At 37.4% G+C, this 21,371-nt stretch overlaps 1 protein-coding gene and 1 long non-coding RNA gene across 21 annotated transcripts in view; one reads left to right on the top strand and one right to left on the bottom strand.

Moving 5' to 3' along the window:
• BAZ2B (bromodomain adjacent to zinc finger domain 2B) overlaps positions 1–21,371 on the top strand; it is a 234,611-nt gene that overhangs the window by 78,093 nt on the left and 135,147 nt on the right. For 18 of the 20 annotated variants that reach the window (XM_081936047.1, XM_081936044.1, XM_081936043.1 and 15 more), the window contains exon 1: positions 17,059–17,239. The exons of 1 other annotated variant lie outside the window; for it this stretch is intronic. In XM_081936047.1, coding sequence (XP_081792173.1) covers positions 17,155–17,239 — 85 coding nt within the window. In that variant the 5' untranslated portion in view covers positions 17,059–17,154. Of the gene's footprint in view, positions 1–17,058; positions 17,360–21,371 lie in introns of those variants that run through there. One more of the 20 variants, XM_081936053.1, reaches the window with a different exon arrangement.
• LOC309383208 lies at positions 1,618–4,076 on the bottom strand. Its single transcript, XR_014173796.1, has 3 exons — positions 3,962–4,076; positions 3,073–3,123; positions 1,618–2,038 (listed from the first exon to the last, which is right to left on the bottom strand). It is a non-coding gene; the product is annotated as an uncharacterized lncRNA (long non-coding RNA).

Raw genomic sequence — 21,371 nt, 5'->3', positions numbered from 1 at the left:
CTCACGGTTCTTTATTGGGATACCTCATTTTTGACACATCAGCATGTACGAATCTCCCCTGCAGTTTTGCTATCTTGTCTGATTCTGACAAACCATATATGATAAATTTTCTGGAATTTCATAATTTCAGGTCATCAGTCAGAACTGTGGATTTAAATGCAATTTGTCAGTAATAAAAGTCTAAAGTGCAAATAGAAAAGTGTTGTTGCCATGTGCTATTTATGATGGAAACTAGATGCAGAACGCTACTTGTGACTGTCAAAAATGAAAGTCTTAACTTTGCATCAGAATGTTGGACTCTGCACTCTTCCATTGATCTGCCTGAGAATTACATCTGTACTTTCTTTATCTTCTTGGAATCACAGTTGTTGGGGTGGCAACCCTGCTTTATTGGTTACTATTGAGATCTGAAGAATTATGGATAGAAAATGGAAACAGCACATAGCACACCCAAAATGGGTTCCATATGTAGCATTACTTTTAAAATATTGGAACATTTAAGGTACTTTTAACAAGAAACACCTGGGAGGGTATTCCTGAGAGATGTTTGCACTGAGAACTGATGCTGCTCAAAGCTTCAGTTTAGATAGCCTGGGTGGCCTAATTATGCAGTGTAAGGTGCAGCCAAATCTGGAGGATAATCTGTGGCATCAACAAATATGTGTATATTGAAAAAAGAGATGCCTCTGCTCACTTTAGAAAGTGCCTGTCATCATCTTGTCATCTCGTTATAGACCACAATGTATCAGCAATAAATAGCAATATATGGACCGGTGTAAAACTGGCACATTTTACTGTCTCATTAGTGGGACAGTATTCCAGATGATTTCTTTTTCAGGGTAAAAAATATACCAGATATCTTTTTTTTCATATCCAACTGCCCTACATATCCAGAGCTTTTATATGAAGTTCCCCTAATATGCATAGCTGCTAATATAAAGTCCCTGAGATACTTTACAACATAAATTTCCCTGAAGTTGTACCTTGTTAATACATTTCTCTAAGGCGTGCTTTTTAAACATCTGTTTCTCCAGTGTAAGCTCTCTGTTTTTTTTAACATACTGTGTTTTCCAGAAAATAAGATAGGGTCTTATATTCTTTTGACCCCTGAAATAAGCACTTGGCCTTATTTTTGGGGAGGTCTTACTATTTTTGAGGTGCAGGAGGCGGCGAGCGTGGTTACCTCATGGCTGCTGCTGTGTTGCAATATTTTCAGGGAGGGCTTATATTTGGGGTAGGGCTTATTTTAGCGCATGTGCTCAAAAGCCCAATTGGGCTTATTATCAAGGGAGGTCGTATTTTCAGGGAAACAGGTGGGATTCAAAATTTCTTACTACCAGTTCTGTGGGCATGGCTTGGTGGGTGTGGCAGGGAAAGGTTACTGCAAAATCCCCATTCCCTCCCAATCAGCTGGGACTTGGGAGGCAGAGAATAGATGGGGGCGGGGCCAGTCAGAGGTGGTATTTAGTGGTTCTCTGAACTACTCAAAATCTCTGCTACCAGTTCTTCAGAACTGGTCAGAACCTGCTTAATACCACCTCTGATTGAATGCCCTTACGAAGAATTATTGTGTAAATGTGGCTGGGCTACAATGCTTTCCCTCCCCAGGAGGAGAAAGGAACTTCATTTCAGGTGCATAGGCTGAACAAAAAAGTAGGAAGCACTGTAGCTTTTAAAACTCCCATTTTTCCCAGTGGGCCATGAATGTAAAATGGCTCATCAGAACCAAATTCCTCTCAGTCACGTGAAGCTGGGTTGTAGTCTGGAAAAGAGATATGCACGTATCATCTGTTTTAGATGTATTACAGAGGTGATGTCAAGGTGAAAGCAGACTTGCAGAATGCTGGAAAATCATTGATATTCCGACTCTGAGGCTGTTAAATGGCTCTGTGGCAGATGGAGTCTCTGTCAAGGAAGAAAAATGGCAGCTCCGGAGCATCGGAGATGTTTTTCCTAGCAGCTCAACTCCCGGGCTGTGACCTTCCAGTGTTCAGGAGTTATGCTTCTGCTTTAATAAATTGTCCTCTGCTTTTTATTCCTTAAAAGTAGATAAATAGTCGTCATCATAATTCAAGACAAATTGAGCTGTTTCATTATAAAAGGAACATAAGCCTACTTTATTACCTACATGCTTAATATGACAGCTTTTAAGTGTGCTTGCTTTCCTGAATGGAGATAGGAAACCATAGCTTTTTTTTTTTTTTTTAAAAAGGGCCATAGGATTAAAATTAAGAGACACAAAACCTAAAATAAATTAGATTTTGCTAGGCCCTAGAGCTAGTATTTTCTTGGAGTACCCTTGAGAGAGAGAACAGAAAATAAGGCATTTAAAGGAACAACTACAAAAAACTCGGTATATCTGATCAACGAGGATGGTTGAAATTGTAGCTCTGTGAACATTTTAAGAATTTTAGCTGATAAACCGCCTGCGTTATACCATAATGGATTATGTTATTCTAGATCAGAGCTAAATGTCAATGTGTCGCATTTCATTGATTTTGATTAAAATGATTGGTAACTATGTAGCTTAATGGAAGAAAGCTAAAAAAAAAAGCCTGCCTACCAAGCCCTACGTTCTGTAATAAAAAACAGGAAAAAAATTTGTGGATGGTAGAACTTAGACGACTGGTAGAACAACAATGATGAAATAGTGATAAAGGTAGTCCTCGGCTTACAACCACAACTGAGCCCAAAATATCCATTGCTAAGCAGAACAATTGTGAAGTTGAGTTTCACCCCATTTTACAAACAGTTTTTTTACGACAGTTGTTAAGTGAATCACTGTAGTTAAATAAATCATGCAATTGTTAAGTGAATCTGGCTTCCCCCATTGACTTTGCTTGTTGGAAGCCAGCTGGATAGGTTAATAATGGTGATTGCAAGGATCCTGGACACTGCAACTCTCATAAATATATGCCACTTGCCAAGAGCCCAAATTTGGCTCATGTAACCATGAGATGCTGCAATAGTTGTTAAGTATGAAAAAAGCTCATAAGTGCCGTTGTAACTAAATGAATGATTGTAAGTCGAGGACAACCTTTATTTCATGATGCAGACTCTGGCCATTCATACTTGCATTCTGCTTTTTTCATCCGTTGTCCTCCTTCAACCTCCCATAAACACCTGTGTGGAGGTCAGAGTGAGGTTAGCTGATTTCAAGAATAAGATGGTTTTATATTTCTTTTAGTTATCTGCAGGTTATTCTTGACTTACGACAACAATTGAATCTGAAATTTTGATTGCAAGGCATTGCGATTGTAAGTCGAGGTGCCAGGTGACCGGGCCTACTTTTTTGAACATATTTTATCACATCATTAAGCAAATCACACAGTCGTTAAGCCAATTGTGGGGTCAAGTAAACCATGCAGCCATGAGTCCAAATCTATTCTCCTGATTAGGCATTCTTGAAAATAGCAGTCCCACAACCATAGATTGCCACAACCGGTTGTACATGTGAGCTACTTGCCAAATGCCCCAAATGTGATCAGATTACTTGTGGGAGGGTCGACATGATTTTTAATAATACTGGAAGCATTTTATAGGCTATAAAACACCCTTTTAGAGGCAATTGTAACTTCAAGCTGGTTGTAAGTTAAAGATGTATTTCTGTGTTTTTGACTCTAAACCCAGAATGGGAAAATAAGGTTGCCAATGTTTAATTCTAAATATACATTCTGGAGGTTGCCGCTTTACTGGGCAATTGGCTTGCGTGAGGCAAACCGTAATCAGACAAGCGTTTAAAATAATTTCACACTGATACCATTTCTGCCTCTTTTGTATGTTCAACAACTCGTTTGAAGTTGCAGAAGGTATTGAATGAGTGGCACATGTGATTGGTCCAGTGGTGGGTTATGATCGGTATGCCCCAGTACGGGCATACTGGTACCTGCCGGGAGCACCGGGTACCATTGCAGTACGGTGCTCCAGAGGGCCCACCCACCTGCCCATCTGCCATCCTTACCTGTATTTGATCTCTTCGGGGCTTACGCGCATGGAGTGTACGGCTCCTGCGCAACACTCCACCAAGCAGCTGGAGCATTGCGGAGGCATCGCGGAGCACCACAGGAAGTAAGGACACATGCACGTGCGCTGCATACGTTCATGTGGAGGACACCGGGACCCGTTGTGCTTATTAGTTTCAATCTAGGAACATAAAAGGATGCTTGATTAACTGACTCACATTTAAGACGGTTGCAGTGTCCCTGGATCATGTGATTCTTTTTTGCCACCTTCCCACAAGCAAAGTCAATAGGGAAACCAGATTCATTTAAAGCCGGGTTACTAATTTAACAACGCAGTGATTCACTTAACAAATGTGGCAAGAAAAATCGTAAAACTCTCTTAACACATTTCTCACTTGGCAACATAAATTTTGGGCTCAATTGTGGTTGTAAGTTGAGGACTACTTGTATAACTCTGAGGGCAGTAATATGATTATATCCAGTGGTGGGTTCCGGATCCCGTCCCAACTGGCACGCTGCGATGGGGCCGAAAGCCCACCACATGCACACGCACTGCGAATGCATACGCACCACTGCCCTATGACGCTCGAGCTGCTCAGCAGAGTATTGCACAGGCGCCGTACGCTGTGTGCGCGTGCGCAAATGCCCCGGTCGGCTCAAATAGAGGTAAGGAGAGCAGGCGGACGGGTGGGCTCTCTGCAGCACCATACGCTCCCAGCAGGCACCTGTACGCCCGTACCGGGGCATACCGGCTGGAACCCACTACTGGTTATATCACTGGGTTAACATTTTTAAAAGGTTATTTAAAAAGATTATATTTTGTGCAACAAATATGCAACATATGAACATTAAAAACAGAATGGCTAAAATTACATTAATATGAAAGTTCCATTGAAGTGGAAAAGCTGAAATATTAGCATATTTATCTATTAAAAAGGTCTTGGCGAATAAAAATATTTTTGCTGTAGTGGAAAGAGAACAAAGTAGGTGCCAATTGTGCCTCACAGGAGTGGGCAATCTACAAGCTATTCCCTGCCTCCCTCAAGATAGAGGCATTCACCCACTTTTCAGCTGAGGTTGTTTGTTTAAAAATAAATTATGTTTTTAAGAATCACCATTTTTCCACTGCATTTCAGGCAGGTGGTTCCAGTATGGCATAACAATCATAATGATCTCACCTCCTAGAATTCAAATACCCACTATCATTCATTTGGGGCTTGTATAAATAATTGTCCCTTTTAAACAAATGTTTTTGTTTAACATGTTTTATAGTAGAAACCTGAGAATAATTGAATAAATTATTTTTAATCATTCTCCAACTAGCTAATTTACAATCTTTTCTCTTCATAAACTTGTACCAAGAATTACTCATATGGTTCTTATATATTTCAAGAAAAATCTGCTGTCCTTTAATTTTTGAAAGTATCTTGATGCCAATCTGAGCATGGGATTGCTGAAAACCACAGCCAAAATATTCAACTGGAGATATTTTAGACTAGAGCAATAAATAATAATTAAAATGAAGGTTTCCCATCCATAATCTGCCTTGGCTACTTTTTATCCCAGTTGATAATGTTAGGAATATACCGTGTTTCTCCGAAAATAAGACAGGGTCTTGTTTTCTTTTGACCCCCGAAATAAATGTTTGGCCTTATTTTTGGGGAGGTCTTATTATTTTGAGGTGCAGGAGGCCCCTTAACCTCAGCCCGCAGCCTGCAGATCAGCTGATCCAGAGAGGGCTGGAAGTTCTGTCTCTGTTTCTGGCACACTCTTGCTGTTGCATTAAACTGTGCACTCTCTCAAATTATTGAGATTATAGTTTTTGCTCCAAAAAGTTAGCCTACTCTCAGACTAAGCGTGTCTGCTCCCTGTCTGATATTCTGACTTGGAATATGAAGCAATTTCAATGAGCAGAGGAGGAATTGAATCTTGCAATTCAAAATGGGTACTCAGATTTATTTTATTTTGCATTTCTTTTGTGCTACTGCTGTTATTCAAAAGTGCTGCAGCCTTTCTCTAGCCTTTTGCAATCTGGTTTCCTCCACAGGTGCTCCAACTGAAGCTCCTAGTTCAGGATATAGGAGTGTAAGAATTGGATATCGAACACATCTGGAGTGTACCAAGGGGAGAAGAGAGCGGTTTTTTTCATTGTACAGCTATTTAGGTTTGGCTAGTCCAATGGAATTCATGGAGGTTATGCTGGAAGTTTGAATTTAACTAGTCCAAAATCTCGTTGACTGATTTGAAACTCCATTTATCATATAAATGTTCAACTGGGGAATAGGGAGGAGGCTGCTTCTGAAAGAAAAGATGAAATCTCTCTCCCCTCTTCCAAACTCCTTTAGGTTCATGAAACCAGTTTCAAGGGTCACTATCTTCAGGATTCCGTGTGAATCTGTGGCTTATTTATAGGCATTAGTTGATAACCTGGCGTTGCCTGGGTATTTATATATAGGGGGGAAATGTCAGGACCAAACGCAATTTCTAATGTTGGATTTTCCCCCTTACCAGAGAAAGTCCCCTTGTGCATTACTGTAAAGTCATTGCCATGGCAACTCCACTGCGCTGTACAGTAGAAGCGATTTTATGGCAGTACAGTAGAAGTCATTTTAAGGCACAACAGGCTGTATCCTAACAGAACACACACACAACCCCGAGTGATGTTAGGGATGTCTTATCCCCATAGTATTTTTCTCCAGATAAGTCATCTGTGTACCAAGTTTGGTTGAAATTGCTCGAGGCGTTCCAGAGTTATGCTGGAAGATATACACACACAGCCATTTATTTATTTATTTAAACACACACACACACACACACACACAATATATATATATATATATATATATATATATATATATATATGTATGTGTATGTGTATGTGTATGTGTATGTGTATGTGTATGTGTATGTGTATGTGTATGTGTATGTGTATGTGTATGTGTATGTGTATGTGTATGTGTATGTATGTATGTATGTATGTATGTATATATATATATATATATATATATATATATATATATATATATATATATATATATATATATATATATATATATATATATATATATATATATATATATATATATATATATATATGATAGATGGAGGGAGGGAGGGAGGGGGAGATATTTCTGTTACATCCAAGAGTGAATGCTTCATTGTTTATAGGAACTAGGGAATGTTGTAAAAGTGATACAAACCACAGGCAGACATCGACTTACTAACCATTTGTTTAATGACCATTCAAAGTTATAATGGCACTAAAAGTTATTTATGACCGGTTTTCACACTTAACCACTGTTGCAGCATCCCCATGGTCACATGATTAAAAGTCAGACATTTGGCAATGGTTATGCAGTGTAATAGGGTCATGCAACCCTCTGACAAGTAAAGAATGGGGAACAGGGATTCACTTATCAGTCTTGATACTAACTTAACAACTGCAGTGATTCATTTAACAACTGTGACAAAATGGGGCAGAACCCGATTAACAACTGTATTGCTTAGCGATGGAAATTTGGGTTTCAATTATGGTTGTAACTCAAGGACTACCTATACAGTATAGTAAAATGTTACGGTATGGAATATAGTATGGGTAGCTGATTCCTAAAATTTGCTACATCCATGTATTACTGTTCAGGATGTGCATGTGGAAAAAATGAAGTACCGTAAATCCAACATAATATTACCTATTACCAGCACAAATGTTGGTGCCCCCGATATTAGAACTACTACCGACTTCCGCTCCTTCCGACAAAAACTTAAGACTCACCTGTTCCGACTAGCCGGCCTGGCCCACTTATAGTTCTACTCTTACCTCCTGGCGGATATTTTATTTGGGATAGCTTTTAAGGTTAATGTTTTTAACTTTTTTAAATTTAAAAATTTTTTTTAATCTAACTTAACTAAATTGTACAGGGAACTTCTACTACCTCCTCCAGTCCTATGTTTAATTTATTTATTGTATACTTATAACATGTATATTTACTGTTCAACTATTTTAATATGACTGTACACCACCCCGAGTCTCTTTTGAGCCCTAAAGTTAAGTTAAGTTAAGTTAAGTGCATTAGTGGCTTGTATTGCAAACCCCATAGAGTTAATAATTTAGATTTACTCTGCTAGTTGTGATTAATTATAGCCTGTGACTACATTGACCTCTTTAGAACCTAAATTTTAGGTAGATGACAGTTCTAGTTTACTCCATGCTCACATGCATTATACAATTAAGAAAACATTAGGAAATAGTTGAAAGCTGAATTGGTACTAATGGAAAAAGGAGCTTCCTTATCATGTCCAACAACAATGGTTTACCAACCAATACTCCTCCATAAAATTCTATGATCTTTATGTGGCCACCCACATAACCTGTTTCAGTATGAATTAGATTTTTAAAGTAGCAAGTACCGGATGAGTTATTCCCTTATTTAATAGCAGTGCAGCTATCTCAGAAATTATGGGTGCCATGAATTAGGATTAATTACATGAACAGAAGGATGCAGTGATAACTTTCCTAGTTGTGTGCAGGTTAATTAAATCTAGTTTATGCACACTTAATAAAATATTTCACAAAATGAAAGCTTGCATTTTTGTATTTTAAAATAAATGGCTTCTTAAAGAATGATAGCTTTCACTTTATATAAGAATATTGTTGCTTGCCAATAATTTAAGCATTTTTGAAAAAGGCCATAGTATTTTTTTTTTCAGAGGTATGACTTAAATAGGATCTTTTTAAAATTCAAAACTTTCCATTGTTAATTCATCCTGAAACGAATAGCTTCCTCTTAAAGGGCTATGACTTTACATGTTACAAAAGAATATCATTAATTGCTAACAATTCAGTCACATCCTGCAATTTAAAAATGGCATTTGAAATTCTAGTTTCCAAGTGGCACATACTATGTATTATACCGTGTTTCCCTGAAAATAAGACATGCCCTGCTAATAAGCCCAATCGGGCTTTCAGTACCACTGTACCACCTACCAGTACAGTTTGCGGGGCAAAAAGAGGGCTCGCCGCAAAAACAGCAGCAGGCGAAGCAAAGTGCTTCCACCTCCCGCCCTTCCCTCCCACGCAAAAAGAGCCCGCCGCAAAAACAGCGATAGGCAAAGCAAAGTGCTTTCACCCCCCGCCTTTCCCTCCCGCACAAAAACAGCTCGCCGCAAAAACAGCAGCAGGCCCGCAATGCGATCATCCCCTCCCACCTGTTCTTTCTCACGCAAAAAAACACCGTCCACCCCAATGGTAAAGGCAGCCTGCCTGGTTCCCTTCCCTGCCATCCCTTTAGCGAGGGGTGGCAGGTGGGGGGGAGAAGCGAGGCACGCCTCTTACCTTTCCAGGTCCATTGCGTTCCTCGCCCTTTCGCCCATTGAATCCCCTTGTAAAAAAAACCTCATGAGTTCAACTCGCGAGGTTTTTTTAACAAGGGGATTCAATGGGCGAAAAGGCAAGGAATGCAACGGACCTAGAAAGGTAAGAGGCGCGCCTCGCTTCTCCCCCCCCCACCTAACACCCCTTGCTAAAGGGACGGCAGGGAAGGGAACCAGGCAGGCTGCCTTTACCATTGGGGCGAGGTGGGCGGTGTTGGGCCGCGAGGCGCGCCTCTTGCCTTTCCAGCTCCGTCGCGTTCCTTGCCATTGTGTTCAGGGAAGCTCCTGGTAAAAAAAAAACCTTCTCGCGACTTCAAGAAGTTTGATTGAACTCACAAGAAGGTTTTTTTTTTTTAACCAGCCGCTTCCCTGAGCACAATGGCGAGGAACGCGACGGAGCTGGAAAGGTAAAAGGCGCACCTCGCTTCTCACCTGCCCCAGAAAATAATAAGCCCTCCCCTATAATAAGCCCAAGGCCATATTTCGGGGGGCAAAAGAAAATAAGACCTTGTCTTTTTTCAGGGAAACACTGTAGTTAAGATTATTTCTGTACCATGGTGGTCTTCCATACTGTTGAATTAAAATCATAATTAGGATAGTTCAAAACCATTATTAGTAATTATTGCAGAATGAAAATGATTGAATTACAATGTATACATAACTTTCATTTTTAAACATCATCTATTATGTTACATATTAGTATACATTGGTACACCTCTGTAGTCTGGATGGCAAACAGTTTTGACGAATACTTTCAACAATTTTCCAGAAAAATAAATCGTCTTTGTCTCTTTAATACCCATTGATTTTTCCTTCAAGGGTACATTAACAAAGCTGATGGAAGCTACGCTGTTGGCATCTACATTTGGCAGGGAGAAGAAAATGTTAAAATAAAAGCATCTATAATATTTAAACATTGTTGTACAACATAGCTATATTTGAATGCAGGAAAACCGAAGGAAGGACAAAATGCTGAAAAGAGGAGGGAGGGGGTGGAATCAGGAAAAGAACAAATGATGCAAAAAGAAAATGACACCGAGGTCTTGGTTTAATACATATGTATTCCAGGTTGATGGTTGATTTCATTAGCAAATCTCATTGTTATGCAATGTCTGTTCTTCTGCAGCAAAATGAATATTGCATTCTCTCAGGCTGTGTGTCTATTTTCTGTTGATGGATAAATGAAAGGATATATATTTACTGCTTTTCACGGACTTTCATGCATTTTATAAGGGGAAAAAACAAAGCTTCTGATTCAGTTTACCCCCCCCCCCCCTTCTGTTCTTATAAAGCTTTTAAGAGCTGCATATTAATGAATATTTTAATACACAGCACCCTGTACAAATTAACCCAGCATTACAGTTGAGATAGTCAGAATGAATTTAGTTGGGTTTTTTTAATGTTCTGCTGGAGAGGGGTTACATTTAAGCAAGAAACCACCTCAAAGCTGTTAGTCTGGGTACATCACGCGTTATTATTCTATACAATAGCAACTACTCTGATACCATCTTTTCCCTATTATCCCTTTATAAAAGTGATACAGATATTTCATTTCCTTGTGGCTACTGTAATAACTATAAACATCTTTTATTTTGTTTTATATATTTTAATATAGTACCGTAATATAAAATATTTTAAATGTTCAAGGTTATAAAAGATCACAAACCTGCAAGCTTTTTTTGAATAGTTGTTATAGTGTAATCAATTAAAATATTGGAATGAATGTAGGAAATTATTACCCTACTCACCATGGCCCAATAAGGTTATAGAAAATAGATAGAAATATAAGAACCAGGGTTTCCAGAGAGGATATGATTTATTCTTGCTGTCTCTAAATTTCTTGTTAGAGCCAGCTCAGAGGACTAGTGATATGATTTGGAAGATGTAATGAGAAGTTAGCAACTGGTGGCTAATGGATCTTTCTTATCCCAATAGTAGCTTTTTATTGTTCAGGTACAAATATTGAGCTTTGAAATAAAAAAAAACCACTTTCGACTTGAAAAGTCTCTAAAAGTTCTTTATTTTCTGTAACAGGAGTTCACAAACTTGCTTGTGCTAAGGCCAACATATGGCTTTGAATGGTATATGTATGGAGCTGGGGGAAAGGGCCCATAGGCTACAAAATGACGAGTCAGAAAATAAAATTCAATTTAAATGTACGATAAATTAAATGTGGATAATATAATAATTACTATATATTCACTCAATAATTTCTCTCTTCTATCACTCTTCTATTGTAATTTGATTATAAAATTTGGAGGAACTTTGGAGTGCACCCAAGTTTTGAGGGGATGGGTAAAGTGTAGGTGACGTCAGGAACATTCATGGTATGTATGTTCTTGCCCTACAATCAAACTCAAGTAGAAAGGGCACTTTTTGGAAGCCAAATTAATATCCTGGGAAGCTAATCCCAGAGAAGGCATATAGTGTATGTGATTTGTTGGAACCAAGTCAATGTATGGATGGAAGGTTGATTGGCAATCTTGTGTCTTCAGTGACATGTTGTAAGTAGAAATGTTGTGAAAATTATACATGAAAATAATGTAACAATTACAGTGATTTACATTTTCTTCCACATGGTGCCACTAATTTGAAAAGTTATGATTTTTAGGAATCCTTGTTGGAAAAAATGGTAAAGACTAGTGCAAGATTGGTCAAATCATTAACATTTTTCAGCCTTAAAACTAGTTTTTATATCTTTTAAATGACTGCTGCACAGTCCATTTTTTAAACAATAAATAATAATTTATGGAGATAAATCTTAGTTCAGAATCATTAAGAGCTGGGTGGCATATAAGTTTAATAAATGATGACGGTATTATCATGTCTACCATGTTTCCTCGATTAGTGCTTGGCCTTATTTTCGGGGAGGTCTTATTATTTTTGAGGTGCAGGAGGCAGCGAGTGTGGTCACCTCATGGCCGCTGCTCTGTTGCAATATTTTTGGGGAGGGCTTATTTTCAGGGAAACAGGATAGAAGAGAGTCACAGAATCCATGGGATACTGATGGAGAAAGAGGTTGGTCTTCTCTTTTAAATATGGTCATCTCTGATACTGATCGTCCATAGCTATGCTCCAACAATAAAAATGGTGAATGGAAAAATTTGAGGGAGTCTTTCAGCTTGAAGAATCCAGAGCTCTCCCTTGTTTACCTGGTATGCCAATATAGGAAGAGAGGAAAAAATGGCAACCTGAGTGAAGAATTGAGATGCAGGTAGAATTATTGCTAGAAGAGACTGAATAACAACTCTTGTATTAGCACCATTAGTACATTGGAATGTGGACTCTCTTTCCATAAGAAAATCAGTGATCTTTGCAGACGCCTATGCATATTATAGAAGCCTTTGACGTAGGATATTTGAAAGGAGTGGAAGAGCAATTTCCTCAAACTCCAAGAAAACTTAGAGAATAACTTCATGATGGCTGTTTTGTGTCATTTTTCTTACAGCTTCTAAGTCTTTTCAAAAATAAAAAGTGCTTGAGGGATAACAGGATTGACAAGAAAATGAGAATGGACAAGGGAGTGTAGTTAGTTCAGAAAATAATCTCAGTTGTTTCAGTCAAAAAATAAACTTGGCTCATGTCTGAATCAATCCATTGTGAGCACTGTGTTGGCCTTGCCCATCACTAATAATCCTCTATGACACTTACTATAGATTTATCGTCGTCTATCCAGCCTACATTCCTCCGCTTTTGCACAAAAGCAGCAAATGTTAATATAACTATCATTTGTTGGGCTTGCGAAGACTTGATGACATCTAATGCATATATGATTCACTAGGTATACCTACTTAGTTTATGGAATGATCTTCTGAGTTAGTTGACATGGTTTAATTTTGTAGATTATTCCTCATGAGGTTGAATCAGAGTTAGAAGTTGTGGCCTTATTCCTAGCGAAATTATCTTCTGTACTACCACAGAATCTCCAGGGTTTATCCACAATGTTTATGCATCCTGGATGATGTATAGCGGGTGGGGTGCAAATGTACATTCATGCTTTTCAGTGCAGAGAAAGGACAACCTCAAAAGAAACTTGTATTTCAAGTTATCTTAACTGAAAGTAAGTGAACTATTGTTTCACATTTGCTCATTCCCTGCCCTTTAGGGAGCACCTCCCTCCTGCTTCCCTCTGGCTCATCGTTCCATTATTCCTTCAGTTCCTTTAGTTTTGCAAGCCACATTCTCAAAAATTGGTTCAAAAGATTGGTAAGAGTTTGCATTTTCTAAAAGTCTATGTTTGTTTAAATTCAAATAAAATCTTCTAATAGTGTCCCATTTTTTTCTCCTAAACAATAACTTCGGGGTATGTTGGATGTATTACCTATGGTAATTCTACCGTGTTTCCCCAAAAATAAGGCAGGGTCTTATTTTCTTTTGACCCCCAAATAAGTGCTTGGTCTTATTTTCGGGGAGGTCTTATTATTTTTGAGGTGCAGAAGGCGGTGAGCGTGGTCACCTCATGGCTGCTGATGTGTTGCAATATTTTTGGGGAGGGCTTATTTTAGCGTATGTGCTTAAAAGCCCTATTGGGCTTATTATCTGGAGAGGTTTTATTTTTGGGAAAACAGGGCAATTACAAGGAAAATTCACTCTGTTGGACAATATTGAAACGTTTGACAGAATACAACCTTGATCCCGTTCCCTTGTAGAAAAGAGTCAAAAACCAAATGTCTTTATTCATGCAATACAACTCTTTGTCTACTCATTTTCCTTGCAAAGACATTTGGTCATATCTAGTTAAAAGGCCCCTTGAATATCAGGATACCGTATTTTTTGGAGTATAAGACACACCTTTTTCCCTCAAAAAAAGAGGCTGAAAATCTGGGTGCATCTTATACACTGAATACAGCATTTTTGGCCTACCAAAACCCGGCCCCTTCACCAAAATGGTCATGCAGAGCTTTTAGGAGGCTTTCAGAGAGCTCCTGGGGGCTGGAGAGGGAAGAAATGAGCCAAAAAAGGGCCATTTTTTGCTCAATATTGCCCCCAACCCCGCAGGAGCACTTTATAAGCTTCCTAAAGACTATCCATGCACTTATTGGGGAAAAAATGGGCCTGTTTTTGCGAAAAACGGGCCGTTTTGGGGAGGTTTGCAGTGTAAAAACTTTTTTTTATTTGCCTCTTCAGAACCTTGGTGCGTCTTATACTCTGAAAAATACGGTGATTCTTCCTCTTTTTGCACAAATGCTCATACTTTCCACTTATATAGAAATTATAATTATTTTATATAATTATATATCCATTGCAGTCTCTCTTTTATTAAATATTCTGCACTCTGGATTATATTGTTGGTATTTATAGGAGTTTGTTTTATGGATTACTTTTAATCCTGCCTACTTCATCTTTTACATATAGCTCCTCTTTTGCCATTTCTGTCTGTTTTTCTTACTGTATGCATCATTGCAATGCAATCCCACTGAGGTGCAAAGAGAAATCTCTGCAGGTACAGTTATGGGGACTCAAACCCACAGCCTTTGAAGGGTTGAGCCAAAGCCTGTTTTTAACAATCCAGACTCCCTATCTATAAGACAATCCATAGAAAGCGGGGTAGAATCTTAACAATTTCATATGTATAGCCAGGGCAGAGATCTACCATGCCGATGAATGACTTTCATCTTTATATATATCTCCTGATAAGGAGGAGAGCCTGTGGCTTAGTGGCTAATACATCTGCTTAATATGTAATACAGCCCAGGTTCGAATCCCAGTAAGGGTATGGCTAGTTGATGAGAGCTAAATAGCTTGAAATAGATCTATACTAGTCTCCCTTTATTTATTTATCAGCACAAATACAACATATAGATAGATAGATAGATAGATAGATAGATAGATAGATAGATAGATAGATAGATGATAGATAGATAGATAGATAGATAGATAGATAGATAGATAGATAGATAGATAGATAGATAGATATTAAAAAGCATAGGGGAGATGGTGGTCCCCTGAGGCAGCCACAAACTGATTTGCTCAAATGTCTGCAACAGAGTGAATGAATTGTTGCTCTTTGTAGTGGATAGTACTTGGTGAAGTTGTTTGCAAAATTATTTTCTTACTCTAAGACAATTTCTTAATTTCCTCAGAATCTAGTTGATCTCTATCTTCTCTTTATCTGTAATAGATTTATTTTTGATTGATTACTGAAGTTAAACTCCTTGTTAATAATTTATTCCTGAAGCTCAAATTCAAGCTTTAGATGTTGCGCTGGGTTCATATATGAAGCTAAACATTTTGGTTAATCAGAGGTTGCTGCACCAATCACAGAGGCTCAATGCTTAGCCAGTAGTAGTTTAATATGATGCTTGAATTTACTCATTATTCACTGTTTTAATGTATATGGCTATTCTTTAATACAGTAAAATTAAGCATTCTTCCCAATTTTTACAAGACTTCCCTGTGTGAAAAAGTAAGTTTAAACCTCCCAGAAGCAATCCAGACAGAATTTTTAAGAATTGTTGTTTTGTTGGAAGAAATGGTTTACCCGTGCACTCATCATCACTGTAACCGAGTCTGTCGATTTGGCTAGTGGTTGTTCGCTTTTCTTTCCCAGCATTAGAGCCTTCTGTTGAGAGCTAGATGATCATATAATGTATCTGATGTAAGATTTGAGCTTGGTCATTTATGTCTGTAGTGAGCATGCTGGCTGGAGAACTGAGAGTTGAAATGCACATATCTTAAAATTGCTGAAGTCGAGAAATACGGCTCTTAAGTCATATTCTACTATGCTGGTGTCCATATAGATTGACTTCCATTTCTCCAGGCAGAGAATGGAATTTCTGCTTACTGTGACTTCTTTCAGACAAGAACGCAAAAATATCCTCTGAAGTTGCCCAGATTTGTGCTACCATCTGTACAATATGTCACCATTAGCTAAGTTTGGATACTTATTTATTCTTTTCTTTTTATAACATCATTTTTAATTTATTATGCATATTTTTAGAATTTACTATGCTAATGATTTTTCTGTGATGGATGATGGAGGGAGGGAGGGAGAGGGAGAGAGAGAGAGACCATAGTTCTACTGTTGAATATTCTTCCTGCTTGTATTACATTTGGGTCAACTTATCTGGAGAATTTATCATGTATGTAAACATACACACACACACACACATACATACATATACATACATACATACATACATACATACATACATACACGTACACTTATTTGCAGAAAAAAGTTCAGGTGTATATTCTTTGACAGTGAATTATATCATGTTTTTATTCATTCAAGTATATTTTCAAGAAAGTAATATTGATTTGTATTATATTAGCTTCAGCCCAGGGCAGTTTCCTTGTTCTTTGAGAAGTTGGGCTATTCTGTTTTTCTTGACGCGTAGCTGCCAGCGAAATTTAAGCTTTTATTTAAAATCCAGGTAATCTTAGTTCCTTGTTATAGCAAAGGGGATAACATAATACGGACTAAGCCTTTCATCTGTTTCTCTGAGAGGGGGGGAAAACTGTCTTTTGCATAGAGAACACTCCTTTTGTTAAAACTGCTTTAGAGAGGGTGTTGCCACAGTTCAGTAAAACAATTCCTACCTTATATTTTGCAAGCCACATACCTTACCTGGGTTGGTTTTGGTCACATGAACATGGATGTTTACCGGTAATCTAAGTGCTCCAGCTGCCTTTCAGTTTGTTTACCAGGAAATCAAGATGTGTAAACTGCAGGAAGTACTATTTGACCCTCTCCGGCAGTATCTCATTACAATAATTGCTAATCTCTGAATAAGACAGCCATGTTTTGTGAGTAACATAGGGAGAGAGAGAGGTTGTGTTAAGACAGATTTTAGGTGTTTCCACAAATAGAGTGCTGTAAATGCTTGCTTTGGATTATGCTGCCTTGATAGCATTTGATAATAGAAATCTGCTGACCCAGAGGTCAGAAGAACTAGGATACAATAGTAGGTGTTCTTTCATTCCTTTTAACTAAAAAAAGAAAATATTACGGCTTGTTTTGGAGTGCTGTCACTGTTCTATACCGAGGGGGTAATGGCTACTTCCTGATTAAACCACTATTCACAGTAAGCTGTTCATATTACATCTCTATTTGCTTGAAATAGGAGACGTGCTTAATGCTTTTTTTCTTTTCAGAAGAAAAATAATTAAGGGGTTTTCAGTTTAACAGGGTTATGGATAGAGTGGGTTACATTCTTGTTTTCATTTTTCTCTGTTTTGCTTTCTTCTGTCTTTTAAAGTAAGGAAATTGTTTAAGCTCTTGAGTATTAAAAGCTGTAAAATATTTTCCTACAGGCATGCCGGATTTTACCTATGTTCAGAATTATACAACAGTGCTACATTGTGTGCATTAATGATATAAGTATGAGAATTATTATATATTCCTGTGAAAAGGAATTGTAGCATGCCATTAAGTAAAATGGATAGAAGGTATTTGCCACTTTATATGAGCTGAAAATCAAGAAATATTTAGGTTCTTAGTTATATCTGAATGATTTTTGTATATCTAGTATAATCTGACTTTTTTTTTTCTGGAAAAAATAATGATTTAGGAAGTATGATGAACAGGGCTATATTTATACCACCAGTTTGTTATGCAGTTTGTAGTGATTGAATCCACTATTTAAGTATTTATTAACAGCCTCATATAGTACAAGTAGCAATTTTGGGGAGTCTGAGAATCTAATGCTAGGTATTTGAAGATCGAATATGAGTAAGTACAAACTTCAAAAGCAAAATGAAATTGGCTACATCATGATATTGTATCTACTATTGACAACACAATATGCTATCCAAATTAAAGCCAAGAGCTTTTTAAAAATTGCTTGATGAAGAGTGCATTACTATGCATAGATTGATATTTAATAATAAATCCCATTTAAACTCTGCAACAAACTTCTGAGTAAACATGAGGCTTCGGTAGCAACTTCACTTACATTGTCAAATAAGCTGGTAAATCATTTTGAAAGTGAAGGTATCACAATAAATCAATATTACAAAGATTTACAGCATTTTAATTTTTGATGGTAATGATTGAAAGATTAACTTCAAAAATGCCAAGTTCATAATTATCTGGTCTATAACCAGATCAGAATGTGAGGTGAAATTCTGTGTGTGTATCAAATCAGTACAGGCAGTCCTCATTTAGTGACCATGATTTACCTATAGCAATTCAAGCAAAGCCAAAACTACGTGAAACCGCAGTTGTGCTTCTGATCTTACTTCAGTTGTCCTTTGCTTTATAGATCTGCAAAGATCAGAAATGCAAGGACTAGTTGTAAAGTTACTTATTTATCGCTTATTGTAATTGCAGTGTTGAACAAGGCAGTTGCTAAAATGGACTACCTGTATTTGGTGACAAGGAGACTTTGTAGATATGTTGACAAAAATGTTAACTTTTTATCATTGACGAAAATGTAATTTGGTTAGTGAATGAAATAACCAGACCTCACAACTGTTTGAGAATATCTTGTTGCCCAATTTATGTCATTGTTTTATAAGGTGGTTACCTATTAAATGTATTTTAATTTGCCTCCCTAGTCAGGTGCCCTGTGTTTCATATATGTTGAACATGGTGGCTGGTTGAATATAAAAAATAGGATCCAAATAAATGAAAGGCATAAGGATGGGAAAGTGGCTTTAGTTAGAGTTAGAGTTCCTCATAACCTGAATTTCTTACTCAGACAAATCCATTTTTTCATCATCTCTGCTGGTGGGATCCATTGATCTAGGATTACAGCACAATATATTATGGCATCCCACAATATATTATCATGCACAACATTGTGCACATGGAATGGGGTTTTGGAACATTTTCCCCCCACATACTTACTAAAACATAATACAGTATCAAGCTGAAAGTATGGAGAAATGGCCATCACTACTAGTAAATTCAGGCATTCCTTTCCATTAATGGAAGTACTCCTTCAGTGTTTATAAGAACCTTTGATCTAATAGAGACTCAGCAGAGAAGCAGGAAAGATAATTTAGTTCGCCCATTTAGGGCTGATATTCACTTACCTTCCCTACCGTTTTGCAAATATGAGCGCATGGGCCACTTTTATGCATGCGCACAGCCTTCCAAGCATGTGCCTTTAGCGAAAAAAGGGCCTAAATGGGATGCCGTAGAACCTGTAGGGCAGATGGGCGAGGCTACCCATAATATCCGCTATTGGTTCGGGCGAATCAGTCTGAACCAGTAGAATACCACCTCTGGCCCCCTCCTTCTTATTCTCTACATATATTATGTTTCATTCCTGATCATCCATGGATGAAGAGTTAATATTGCATAAGTTTTAAAACTCCAGAAGTCAAAACATTATGAATATCTCATTTATTTTCGATGGAGAATTTTCCTGCTTGATAACTTTATATCTGCAATGAAATTTGCTAAACTAACTTCAGTGTTTTCTTTCAACATTTTACAAGAATCTCTATTAGTGATCCAAGACCAAAGACTATGCTCTTCCTATGGATATTTCAAATTATTAAATGCTGCAAATAACAATTTAGAGGGCAGTAAATATCTCAAGCACATCGGGGTTTTTTTCAGTAAGATCCTTCAGTGAAGTGGATGAATACTGTCTGTGTTTACTGGGTTATATTAAGAAATATTTAAAGTATGTAGTTCAGAACAGATATCTTCATGGAATGTGATGGTCTTGCAGCAACGGGTAAAAGAGATGCCTGAGCAATTTTTCATTTTGGTTCTGATGTTTTTTATTGGTTGAGAAACAATGGGAATCTTATAAAGGCAAGTTATTAAACTAAGCAAAAAGTTATTAGTTTGCAAGATAGTTAGCTCTATACCTCCTCTGTGCTCTGCTAGCTTACTTTTACTTGTAGACAATTTCTGGTTATCTGTTCTTCTCAGACTAGTATTTGAATGAAAGGCTGATTTGTATCCTTTTCTCTTTCTCTTAAATTTTAAAATGCCCGGAATTTCAGGCATTTTAAATTAAAACAGAAGGTATGAACGTATAACTTTATCCACTCCTTGAATCATTTTTTCTCCAACTTAAGAAAGTAGTTGAAGATAGTTGCATAAAAATTAACAAGATTAAAAAAAAAGAAAAGGCAAAGTATGCAATAAAATATACATCAGAAAATAACTCAGTTTTTAAACAACAATTTTTAAACCCTATTACACAGAACAATATTTGTCAGTCTTTCTAAAACAATAGTAGCAAACCAATTTATAGTTGAAGAGCAAGTATGTATGTTCCTTTCAGGATTTTAAATATGGGAAGACAGATCATTTCCATCTAAACAAAACCATCTTTTAAGGTACTTTCATGCATGAGAAATCCCAAATCTCTCTCTATATATAAATGGCTGTGTGTGTTTGTATGTATGTGTGTATGTGCGCGTGCCAGCATAATTCTGGAACGCCTCAAGCAAACTTGATATACAGATGACTTACTCTCTGGAGAAAATGCTGTGGGGGTAAGATACCCCTAACACCCTTCAGGGTGTGTGTTCTGTTAAGATACAGCCTGTTGTGCCTTACTGGATTCTAATGTACAGCGCAGTGAAACTGCCATAGTAACAGCTTCACAGTACTCCACAAGGGGGCTCCCTTTGGTAAGGGGGAAAATCCAACATTAGAAATTATGTTTGGTCCAGACATTTCCCCCCTATAAATAAATACCCGGGCAAGGCCAAGTTATCAGCTAGTTCTTTATAAAGCAATACATTCCAAGGTTATTGTATATAATTGAACATGATATTACATCTTTGTCATGCTCAACCATATATGATAAAATGGAATCTGTAAGTATTAAGTTAATACAGGACAACCAAATACAAACCCAGAACTCATGTATACGTGATATTGCACGTCTAACTTAGTAAAGTTAGTAAGTTGACAGCCAACTCTTGTCTAACATCTTCTGCAGTGCCCAATCAGCACAATTCTTGCATTAAATTAATCACAAGATCATAATGAGTACATTAAACACTTTAAAAACCCATTTCAAGTCCTTTAGTTTAGTTTGTTAAAATATGGCCTTTTAATGCTTTGTTTCATTTTTTTTTTATTACCAGTAACTCTTTGAGTGATATACTTTAGTGGTGTAA

Source organism: Natrix helvetica, assembly GCF_964273705.1.
Source record: "Natrix helvetica genome assembly, chromosome: 1".
Classification (NCBI taxonomy): Eukaryota; Metazoa; Chordata; class Lepidosauria; order Squamata; family Natricidae; genus Natrix; species Natrix helvetica.
Note: the sequence above shows the minus strand (reverse complement) of the source record. Positions and strands in the feature narration are given on the sequence as shown.